General features: G+C 35.7%; 1 protein-coding gene across 4 annotated transcripts in view; it reads left to right on the plus strand.

Moving 5' to 3' along the window:
* ZMYND8 (zinc finger MYND-type containing 8) overlaps positions 1-12,456 on the plus strand; it is a 48,549-nt gene that overhangs the window by 30,134 nt on the left and 5,959 nt on the right. For all 4 annotated transcript variants that reach the window (XM_010218495.2, XM_010218539.2, XM_010218490.2 and 1 more), the window contains exons 12-20: positions 1,183-1,323; positions 3,699-3,851; positions 4,689-5,192; positions 5,690-6,061; positions 7,959-8,146; positions 9,213-9,293; positions 10,295-10,373; positions 11,710-11,949; positions 12,080-12,237. In XM_010218495.2, the coding sequence (XP_010216797.2) occupies positions 1,183-1,323; positions 3,699-3,851; positions 4,689-5,192; positions 5,690-6,061; positions 7,959-8,146; positions 9,213-9,293; positions 10,295-10,373; positions 11,710-11,949; positions 12,080-12,237 (1,916 nt within the window). The remainder of the gene's footprint in view (positions 1-1,182; positions 1,324-3,698; positions 3,852-4,688; positions 5,193-5,689; positions 6,062-7,958; positions 8,147-9,212; positions 9,294-10,294; positions 10,374-11,709; positions 11,950-12,079; positions 12,238-12,456) is intronic.

Raw genomic sequence — 12,456 nt, forward strand, 5'->3', positions numbered from 1 at the left:
CTATTACCTATTCTTTGGCTTCTTGACTGTCATGGTAATTCTGGGGATTTATTGTGACTTTTTGTGAGGCCTTAGTGACACTTTTACGTAGAACATGGAAGTGCTGGGTTTGGCTTGACAGCAGTAAACTAATTCTCACCTGGCATTTCTACCTGAATATTGCTTTATACATGCTAACTTTTGCAGTACTTACATTATATTTAAACTCAGTTGCCTCAGCACTGGAATCTGTGGGTTTTGAGTAAAATTAAAATGAAATTACTTCTTGATTGTGTATTAAAAAAAAAAAGTGTCACTGCCCTACACTTCAACATTTGAATACGGTGCCATTGGTAGGTTTCGATGTCTGTTGTGTGAGTGAAAGGAAGAAAATAGCTTGGAAATAGTTACAGAAACAGCAGATAACAGCTCCCTGTTAGGTATCTGGAAATACATAGACGATGCTTTATATTTACTAGGAAAGAGCAAGAGTTCAGCAGTGAGTTTAAGATGACATGCTCAAAGCATTAGGCTGAGATTAAACAGACAGAAATGAGTCTTGCTGGCAGAAAGGATTTTTTTTTTAAAGGTAACAGCCTACAGATGCTTCTTTTTGTAGCCTGCCTGGCGGATCGCAGGTCATGTCTTTCAAGCATTACTTCATGGATATTTTGAAAACCTTTCCTTATCCTGTGTGTGTATTTAGGAATATTCCATTACCCTATCTGAGAGATGTGGTCACTGGTCTTGAGCTGTTATCATGAAACTTGCTGTTATTTGTGCTTTTAATTCTCTGTTAAAGTATCTAGAAACTGGAGTAGGTGAGGTTTTTTAATATTTATCCACATACATGAAATAAAAAGGTGCCAATTCAGGGTGTCAGGAATTTATTAATATTTAAAATAACCAAATCTCAAAGGCTTGGAAACTCTCAGTAACTTTTAAGAGTGTTTTTCAGGGTCAACACACATCTGGATTTACAAAGAAGCTGCAATAAAATTATTCTCAGTACATTTTTTTTCTATTAAACTAGTATTAAAGCAATAATTACCACTTATAAGGGAGTAATAATACAAAGTTAAATTACTAAACAAAATCCTTTCCCCTGCGTGTTCCTACAGGATTTAAAAGCTGTTTTGTCCCAGTGAGTGTCTCCATTCTGATTATTTTAAATCTGTCTTTGTTAATTTTGTGCTTTTTCAGCTTCTCCAGCACCAACAAGAACGGGTCAAGCAGGGAGCTTGTCAGGCAGCCCCAAACCTTTCTCTCCTCAAGCTTCAACACCAATTTCTGCTAAGAACGAAAGAACTTCCACTCCAGGAAGCATTCTGAATCTTAATCTTGGTTAGTCTTGATCTTTGAAAGTCTAATACTGTTATAGCTGAGTAAATTACAGTGGTGTCAATACAAGATAATATGAGCAAACTTTCTTGTATATAGTTTTAAATGAACAAATAGCTTTAAATGAAGCATGTGTATAATTATGGTTTCATCAAATAAGCTATTCTTTTTTTCTTTTTTAAAGTGGAATTGAAAGTTTCAAGTTACTTTTTGTTGATGAAAGGAAGCAATTTAGGGTTGATTTTTACTTGGACTGTACAAAGTAATGTTTGTAAATAATGGAAAAGCTTCTAAAGGCTGTACCCATTGCCACTCTTCACCCCTCAGTCTCTTTAGTGTATTGGTGGCAGTGGTGTTTTCTTGTTAGGACTTAGGATTTACTACAGTGTCTTCTGCCTTGCCACATTCCCATCATTTCCTCACTGGACTTGGTAGAGATACAAATGAAAGGAGTTATAGATGTCTTGAAACTCTTGGAAAGTAAATATAGGGTTTCCATTCCTTTGAAGTCTGGGATGAGTAAGTACTAACTACGTAAAATAGTTCTGAAAACCAGCAGGTTTCGTTAATCATGTTGCATACTCATTCAGTGGTTGAGTACTGGCTACATTTTGTATTCTTGCAATATTTCTTGAAGAGGCAGGATTTTACCCCCTGATCTTAGACAAATCTGAGAAAATTTGAGCTTGAAAGCTGAATTCATGCTTTTGATGAGCTACAAATCTTTCCACTGTGGATACAAGTTTATAGTGTGTTTTCAGTGTTAAGTGTCTGTTTGACATAACCATAGAACCATTTCTTCTGCTGTACTACAGCTGTTATCTGAGGTGGGATTTATTTGCAACAAATCTTAAGAAATAATGTAGTGCTGAATGAGTGTGAGTCACAGATGGGAGATATTAGCTAGTACATAAAACAGTTTGAATAAATGGGGTGAAACTGAAAATCTGGTGTGATGATTCCTGAGGATCACTGTAAAACAACAGCACGTTTTTTCAGATAGAGTATTAGTTATTTGTTCAGCTTTAGGGAAGCTTCTTTTGCTAAATATGCTGGTTTTGATAGGGAATAAAAAAGTCAGCCATTTCTCATTAGATGATGAGCGTCAGTTGTGCCAGATAGATACATCTGGGAGTTGTATGGTTTTCAGATAGTAAAGCAGAAGTGAAATTCCGGAATAGAAGGAGACTGGGATACATCGGCAGAGAGCTGGAAGGGCTCCTATGATTGTCCTCCAGTTCAGCAGTAAGAAAAGAAAAATAATGGATGTGAGCCAGCTGTAGTTACTGGCTGAAGTGAAGAATGGACTATGCAAATGACAAAGATACATTTTACACAGATTGGTTGGAAAAGATACATATATTCCTGCTGGTATGCAACCTGTCCCTGTATGAAGGACAGAAAAGGCAGAAAAAAATAGAAAAACAAGTCTGACACAATAATGAGTGAAAAATTGTAGAGGACAATGGGAAAATTGAAGAGTTTAGAGAAGAAAACCTAAGTATCTCTCCTCAGTAGGTTTCTCTGCCCTTAATTCTACTTTCTTTCTACTAATAGGTTAATGTTAATATGGCAAATTGGAGGTCCACATCTTTTCAATGAGAAATTTTTATTCTCTATGAATTGCACATCGTGAAATGTCCTGCCTATATGTTTAAAAGAAAAAGGAAAAAAAAAACAACACTGACCTTGACCGTCTGTTTGCCTGATGACTGTTTTGGCAAAGGGTAGAGGATAGGACTGTGGAGCAGAAATATCACCTGTGAGGGAAAATGGAAATAACAAAGGCGAAACTTAGACGTTAAAACATTTTTAGCTTTACCATTCTGGTTTGTATGTTTAAGAGTAAAAACACAAGCATATATGAGAGCTCAAGAGAAGGTGGTTTTTTTTTTTTTTTTTTCTATATATTGAAAAAATTTGAATAATTAATTTCTGGTGCAACCATCCACCTTTATATTTTTCTTCCCCTGAGCTTTCAGACCTTAAATTCTGACTATAAGGACTTGAATTTTCAATTTCTTGATCCCTACAAAAATGTACTACTAGTAGTACATAACAGCAACAACTTAGTGGAAGTACTGTCAGATGAGTGACAAACCTAGACTGGTGTTTTCTCGATAATGTCGTATAATAGAGACAGCTTCCATATAATGAATGCATGCAGTTTGAATGTGAAATATGTAGTATCTGACAGGAGAAAACCATTGCTTGTTTTAAAGGCATGTTAGAGTTGTTGTGTAGGACTTGCAAATCATAGTTAGAAAAGAAATGAAATATGTTTCAATTTGTCTACATTGCTGCTCAGTAAAATTTTTGTCTTAGATAGTGTTTTTTTTATTATTATTATAAATCATTTTTCTTAATTCCTTTTTCAGATCGCAGCAAAGCTGAAATGGATCTGAAAGAGCTAAGTGAGTCAGTCCAACAACAGTCCACCCCGGTGCCACTCATTTCACCAAAACGACAGATACGTAGTAGGTTCCAGCTTAATCTCGACAAGACTATAGAGAGTTGTAAAGCACAACTTGGTAAGTATGTTGCAAGAATACAGAACACATCTGCAGGAAATCTGAGGAAACTTGAATTTAAAGTTTTCAAGTTCTAAAACCTTGAATATTTTATTCATAAACACAGAGAATGTTTGAACTGTTCAGGGCAAATAGAATATACTTAGCTAGTTTGAATTTAAAGCATAGTAGGACCTAATTTTTCAAATTTTAATCACAACGCTTTCATCTTTTAATGTGATTTTTGTGCTATTCTGATTTAGATAGTATGGCAGAATTGCAGCCTTACTTAAAATTTAAAAAAAAATCAAGAATGAGCTCATTCCAGGTACACATACTGATATATCCAGTTGTACAGGAGCCAGGTGTTGTTAGAAAACATTAGTGTTGTATAGCACTTGGCAGGTGTTAGACTTTGTAGGCACTAAAAATATAGTGTCTTCTAAAAAATAAAATGGATCTGCAAACATCTATATAAGTAACCTCAATCAGGTAAATAGATTTCAACTGTTAAAACTAACTATAAAAAATTGATTTTTATGGTGGTTTCACATGCATAAAAATACCCATGTGCGTATTTGCCAGCATTGGTCCTACGTTAAACAAATCTGGAACTTTCAAGTAATGGAAAGAAAGCAGTAAAAGGAGAGCTGTTAAATCTAATAGAAATGTGAGTTGGAGTATGTGGAAGGTGATACTTGCAAAATCTGATACTGAGATAGGGCACTAAGGGAAGTGTTGATAGCTTAAGGACTGGCAGTTAAGATAACAGTATGTATGTACTTACTCCAGTATGTTTTTTGGTAATGTCAGTCAGTGTGATGTCAGCATGGAATATACTTTCCTTCCCACAATTAGGAATAAATGAAATATCTGAAGCTGTTTATACTGCAGTAGAACACAGTGACTCTGAAGATTCTGAAAAGTCTGACACAAGTGACAGTGAATATAGCGATGAGGATCAGAAATCAAAGAATGATCAAGAAGATGGAGAGGACAAGGAAGGTGCAAGAAGTGACAAAGAATCATTGACATTGAAAAAAAAATCTAAGCCCCCATCTCAGAATGAAGACAAGGAGGAACTTAAATGCACAAGTCCAGAAGTGGAGAAAACAGATGATCCAGTTAAAGAAAAGGCAATTACAGACACTGAAAAAGAGTTTTCTGAAAAGGGAAAAAGTTTGCAACATCCTGCAAAAGAAAAACTGAAAGGTAAAGATGAAACAGACTCTCCAACTGTGCATCTAGGACTGGACTCTGATTCCGAGAGTGAACTTGTCATCGATCTTGGAGATGATCATTGTGGGCGTGAAGGACGGAAAAACAAGAAAGAATCTAAAGAGCCACCTTCTAAACAAGATGGTAGGATTAAATGTTTTCTTTTTTTTCCCCCCTTACTTTAGGAGTATTATCTAATCGAAGTTACAGAATGCCTTAGCTTTTCACTTTATTTTTGCATTAAGATGCCTCTCAAACAGACTTTTTTTTTTTTTTTAATATTATCAAAGACAAGTTAAATGAGGCCTCTAGCTGTTAGCATCATTAGTACATGAAAATATTTACCTAAACAAGTTGTGTGACTTTTTGGTGTGATTTTTCTTTCTTTTTGACTATGAAGAAAGTGTTTTCAGTCCCTGTTATAATTTTTTTTTAAATAAGAAATCTTTCATTGAGTTTTCTTTCTGCAGCATAGAACCATAAGCATATGTAATGTGCTCTGCCAACAATTTAGAGTTCTTTTTGCAAATTTTTATGATGCTCAGCTGAAACTTAGCATTTTCTTCTTCAAAAGAAACGATGGGGAATTACAGATCAGATGTGATGAGGGAAAGCTCCTATTACATTTTACCTCTGTTTAGTTGCAGGTAAAACTCCACCTTCTTCCAGTGCAAGCACTCAGCCCCCATCAGAAAGCCCAGTACTTACCCGCTCTTCAACGCAGACCCCGCCAGCTGGTGTGACAGCGACTACTAGTGCTACTTCTACTGTGAGTGCTCCCTCTGCAGCCACTGGGAGCCCTGTGAAAAAACAGAGGCCTCTCCTACCTAAGGAAACTGCGCCCGCTGTGCAGCGAGTAGTGTGGAATTCCTCAAATAAGTTTCAGACATCGTCTCAGAAATGGCACATGCAGAAGGTGCAGAGGCAGCAGCAACAGCAGAACCAGCAGTCTCAGTCACAGCAACCTCAGTCCTCTCAAGGGACAAGATATCAGACAAGACAAGCAGTTAAAGGTATACACTTTCTAACTCAATGTGCCCGTGATGCCATAATTCCCCAGTAGTGATCTCAGTGCTGCAAGGCTGCCTAACCGGGAATTCCTTCATATAAACAAAATCTCAAAGTGTGGTTCTTCTCTGATAAGTGACTTTAAAAATACAACAACTTACTCACCATACCTGCTCTTTCTGGTGTGTATTTAGAGTCATGTCTGCTTATTATAATGACGAAAAGTTTGTGTGTGTGTCTCTGTGTGTGTATGTATATTTCTGCCATTATCAGCCACCATAGATTTGGGAGAGTGAGCGGGATTATTTTCTAGATGAAATGATAAAATCATTAACTCTGTTCCAGTTGCATGATTACTACTCATATCTCATTATGTACCAACTGGATCTAGTTTTATCTGACCAGAAGCTGATTAGTTCAGTCTTTCGTAAAGCTTAATTTGAGGACAAAGAAACTACCCAGACTAGGCAGATTTTTGAAATCCCTGTTACTAATGAGAAAAACTTGTCAGGACTGTGCTGCTAGTTCACTGAAACAGCAATAGCATTTTGAAATGTTTCCACAACTGTTTTCTTATCCTCCCTTTGCCAGAGGTTTCCCTAGTACTATGATGTAAGTCCATGCCTTAACTGCTTCACTTCACAACCAGTAACTTTATGGAAATCTAGCTTGCTTAGTAGTTTCAGGTTAATAGACTGGACTGTCGACTGGTGTGCCTGGTATATGCAGGTATTTTCCGTTCTGCTAACAGTGCTGTCAAGGCAGTAATTTGTGACAAAAGAGAGATACAACAGGAAGCACATACAGACTTGTATCAGTAAAATCTGTCTGTTCCCAAACTACTTTTAGACAGTCTCTAAGAAGCGGTATCTTTCTACGTGTAGACTATGTGACTTTGACACAAAGTATTCTTTGAGAAAAATAAATATCGAACTCAGAATTCCTATTTTACTAGATTCATACACTTACATAAGAGCATAATGCTATGGACCGAACTTTAAATATTCAGTATATAAGTTTGCTTTATAAATATATTGACTATTCAGTGCATCATAGCTATGTTCTGTCCTAAGTATTATAGGCCAGAAATATTTCAGATGGAAATACTGTAAAGTATATAGTTTTCTTATATATTAAATCAGTGTAAATGAAAGAATACGGCATGCAGATATTTTGAAGAACTTTTACTTAAAAAAAAAATCTCTTTTGGGGATGCAAGGCCGCTTATATTATGAAAATCAGATTTTTCTCATTTTGATTTTTACTCTCATTTTTGAAATACCCAGTGCAGTCTAATCTTGCGTGCCTTGCTCTGCAGCTAACCAAAGGCTAATGTTGAGCTAGATTTATATAGCAAACATGTCACAACAGAAAACTAACGATAATAATAGCATTAATTATAGAAATAACGTCAGGAAATAAGACTAAAAGGCGTTTGTTGAACAGTGGGTGACAAAATCTTGTTTCAGAATGGAAAAAAAAAAACCCAAACTTTAAAAGCTGCAACAAATGGAAATATCAAAAACTTCACCTGTGCTAATATTTATGATAGTGTTTGGGAATTACCCAGGTTGAGAGGTTAGGAGGTAAATTCCTAGGAAGTGGAATGAAGAAGTCAAAAAAATTCACATTCAAGGAAAGTTTTATATTAGCTAGACTACAAATTTTGAGTTTGGAAGTTGTGTTTACTAGTTTTAATCCTTGTAACTGTTTGTGTGTTCAGAGGCTGGGTGCTGATTATTTATTCATAACTGATTAAATGGCGTTATTTTATAGATAATACAAGCCTTATAAATGGTTGTGTGCATATATTTAATAGGTATTAAAGTTAGAAGTTTGCCTTTTCATTTTCATATTCGCTATGTGATTATGTGGTTGATCTGTGTGTTTTTCTCTTTGTAGCTGTGCAACAAAAAGAGATCACCCAGAGCACCTCCACATCAACCATAACCTTGGTTACAAGTACTCAGCCTATTTCTATGGTTACGAGTTCTGGATCTGCAAGTACACTTTCTTCACTTAATGCAGATTTGCCAATAGCAACAGCTTCAGCAGATGTAGCTGCAGATATTGCTAAATACACTAGCAAAGTAAGTTCTTGAGCAATTTTTTTCATGAAATTTTCTCATGAAATTTCAAAATCTGAAATAAAAATTTTGTTTTGATATCAGTGAGCATTAGGTGGTTGTGTCTGGCAGGTTTATATCTGCTGGACAGTATCAGCAGGATGTTGATTATCGAGGTGAGCCATTCTTGTACAGCTGGCTCAATGCTGCCATTTTATGCCATAGATTTTACTGTAGACTTCAGTTGCCCAGGTATTTTAGATCTCTTCCCTGTCTTGTTTCCCAGGCGTTGTTGTTGTTGTTGCATTGCACTGTGTTTTAAACCACTTTCTGTATGTAAGAATTGTCAAATTTATAGTAAATGTTAATATTTCATCATTTGTTTTCAGTAATATACACAAAAGCAGTGCTGTTTTAAAACAGTGTGCAGCTTAATCAGATGGGAACTTATCACAAGGGTATGTTGACGCTTTAGAACAAGCCAAGTTGTAAATGGGATGTTTTAAAATACATGCATCGTCCTAATGAATAGTGACAGTGAGGGGAGGGAGATCAGCTTTGGAATGCTTTCTTAGGTCTTAAAATTAAAAAGTCTGAATGCTATATAAGGTAGTAAAGTTGAGAACCCAGAAGTAAAAAAAGTAGCAGAATTAATCTCAACTATCAACTCCCAGTGTCCTCAACAGTACGAGTTTGTTGGGATCGTCAGTGATCAGAATTATCAGTAAATGTCTCTTTCTTCTTCATCTTTTTTTTTTTCTGTTGTTGTACTGCATTTCTTCCCTAAATTTACAGCTGTTGTTTGTTCCTATGTTGTATCCATGCCAATATTCTTGGAGGGAAGGAGGTAAACCAGATTACTAGCTCAGGATTGTGATGCAACTGTCAGTCTTGAGAGCATCGCTTTAAAAATCAGAGTCCCGATCTAAAATTTTCTGTGTTCTAAATAAATTCAGCCAAATAGGTGTATGGGTATGTGGCATTGTTGATGCTAATAGTATGTTCATATTGGAGTGTTTAAAAGCAGGATGAAATGGGTAGCTATACCCGAAACATACCCCTAATAAACTTTTTTCCTTTTGTCTTTTAGATGATGGATGCCATCAAAGGAACAATGACTGAAATATATAATGATCTTTCAAAAAATACCACTGGAAGTACAATAGCTGAGGTTAGTCTAAGATTGAAAAAAATAATAATAATACTACTTATATTTAACTTAGAAACTAGTAAAATAGTATAATATATATAAATTCTGTAATCAGTAACTAAATTGTGATACATGCCTTATAGCAAAGTTATCTAAATTAAGACTGTATAAAGATCCTAGTTCCCGTGCTGTTGTATAAAAAATGACTAGTCTGGAAGAGAAGTACACTGAAAAAATATTGGGGTTCTACACATTAAGGAGAAAAAAAGCAGTAAGCCATCAAGTCCAGATCCTTATGGATATTTAAGTGTGGATTTAAGAGTAGTATCAGAAATGAAGTAATGTTAAAGTATCACTTCTTAAAGCAAGTATTTATCTGCCAGAGTAAGAAAATTTTAATTTACTGGTAGTATAATAGCTTATCCAGCTATGTAATTATGATATATTTTTAATACTTCTTCTTCAGTTTGCTGACCATATTATCATCCTTTGTTTGCTGTTCACTGCATATGAAGTGCAGATTGACATTTTCTTCAGGAATGATAGCTGCTATCTTAAATATCTCTTAACTTAGGGAAAGCTGATGATACAGTATGAAACTATGTTGACCCAAATGTGACAATGTATTTCCAGTCCACAGCGAATGAAAAACATACTTTCCTAAACCTGTTCTAGTTAAAAATTATAATAGCATCCAAATGAAAAGAAAGAAAACCTGAGGGATGGGATTTGAATTCAGTCAGAAAAATTCTCTCAATCAGAGAAATTTCAGAAGAAGAAAGAGTGAGTTTTGTAGAAATGCTTTGTGTTTTCAACAGGCTTTGTACTTTATATGATAGGAAAATCTAGCAAGCAGAAATAATTTAGACTTTTTTGGTTGACTCTTGTTCTCCTACTAATGAAAAGGGCCCTTAGTGTAAATTATAATCAGGCTTTTTATTTTGGGCATACTTCACTATGTAATAATTAAGTGTTATATGCTGCACATTGTTGTTATTAAATCTTAACTCTTTAATATTTAGATTCGTCGTTTGAGGATTGAGATAGAAAAACTTCAATGGTTGCATCAACAGGAGCTCTCAGAAATGAAGCATAATCTAGGTATGAAAACAGCAGTCCAAAATAGTTTGTCAGTCTTGGTCATAATAGAAAATTTAAATACCTGTATGAAGTTACCCATATGAAGGATACAAAAGGTTACAGAATGTGCTAGGCTCATATTAATAGACACGTTTCCAGTACATATTCTAAGTCACTTTTATCTTTGCATCTTAGTAATAAACGGAGGTTGTTTTAGCGCTGAGAGAGGAATTTACCTCTACATTAACTGAACTTTATGGGCAGGAAAAATGATGCCCAGATTATATTTATTGAGTACACTGGCTGTGGGAAGAAGATTTTAACTGAGAAGTTAGTCTCCTTTAACCTACATGCCTTAGGATTGTCTCATGCTGTCCTAGTCCACCTTTTGCCTTTTTTTGCAGAGCACATCTGGAATGGAAGGGAGAGTAAGGGCTGAATTTTTGCAGCTGAGTAGGTCCTTATGCTTTTGTTTTGTTCATAGCATTTTGCTCTTTCAGTTCAAAGCAGGCCAGTTTCTCCAACTCTGCAGTGCAGTTATAGCACTCTTCAGAAATACTTGAGTATGGCAACAACTTGGCTGCATCTCGTAGAATGAGTGAATGTCTAGGTGTGCTCAGACTTTAAAAAAAAAGATTAAAAAAAAACACATTTAAATAATATTTTGAAAGTATGTCAGCTTTCAGAGTGTTTCACTCTAACATTCATCCTAAGACAAGGTAGCTGCAATTGCAGTTCATACTTGCCCACTCTCTTAAGTTTTATATCAAGCTTTCTTTCTCTCACTACTCATGATGATTTAGGTATCCATTTACAGATAAATCAGTAGTAGATACCTCTCAGAAAAATCCTAAAATGAGGCTCAAATTTACATGTGGTGGTATTGTTCTTACGTTTTTATCAGTTTCCCTCTTGCAACTTCCATGTTTTCCTTTGTAAGGAAGCCAAGGTACAGTGAAGAAGAAATCACCTGTTACTTATTCCTAAGGAGAGAGAATAAATAAGATTTCCCCTAAGGATGTTTTGGTCTTTCAAAGATAATGTTGGTTAATAGCAACTTTCTGTGTTTATGCTGCATATGGTACACTGGCATTCTGAATCTTTGTGGAACATTTAGGAAAAAAGTGTTAAATAAATGGTAGGTAATGATTAAGAGTAAAAATGATGGTGGCAGAAGAAAAGGGGGTGGAAGATGTTTTTTTTTCTTGAAACATGAATCAGAAATTCCCAAGCTCATGGAGTCTGAAACTGCAATTAACTGCAATTTCGTATTGACACTTAAACTTTAAAAAGCTATTGCTTTGCACATTTCTTTTGGGAAAATATGCAAACTCCTCTTTCCTTTTATCCTGAGTAGAACTGACAATGGCTGAAATGCGTCAGAGTCTAGAACAGGAACGAGACCGTTTGATTGCTGAGGTGAAAAAGCAGCTGGAATTGGAAAAGCAGCAAGCAGTGGATGAAACAAAAAAGAAGCAGTGGTGTGCCAATTGCAAGAAAGAGGCCATTTTTTATTGCTGTTGGAATACCAGCTACTGTGATTATCCCTGCCAACAAGCTCACTGGCCTGAGCATATGAAATCCTGCACGCAGTCAGGTAATGTTGCTCTGGATTGATTATTTCACAGAGGAGGAAATTAGGGGGGATAGAATTTATAATGATCCAGTAATCTTCATTTGCTTGAGCAGTGACTATATTCCACCTTTTTTTTCCTCCTTTATTTTAGCTACTGCAACACAGCAAGAAACAGATACTGAAATTAGCACAGAAACATTAAATAAATCATCCCAGCCCAGTTCAAGTGTGCAGTCTACACCCACAGAAACAGCCAGCACCCCCAAGGAAAAGGAAGGTTCAACTGATAAAAGCAAAGAGAGTGTTACAGTGAGTATCATTGTAGTCACTTTAAACAAAAATAATATGTAAGATATATCTTATATGTACCCTTAAAGATATCCCTGGATCAGCCAGGAATTTTTAACCATTTGCGTATTTCAAAAAGTGTTGTTTTTGGGGAGTGAGATAGGGAGTTGTGGTTTTATTTTTGTTTTTGTTCATCTTGGCAAAAAAACCCTCCTTCTGTCCTCTGGGAACACCCTTTCC

This window comes from Tinamus guttatus, unplaced genomic scaffold (assembly GCF_059628265.1).
Source record: "Tinamus guttatus ecotype Peru unplaced genomic scaffold, ASM5962826v1 Tinamus_guttatus_pri_ptg000027l, whole genome shotgun sequence".
Taxonomy (NCBI): domain Eukaryota; kingdom Metazoa; phylum Chordata; class Aves; order Tinamiformes; family Tinamidae; genus Tinamus; species Tinamus guttatus.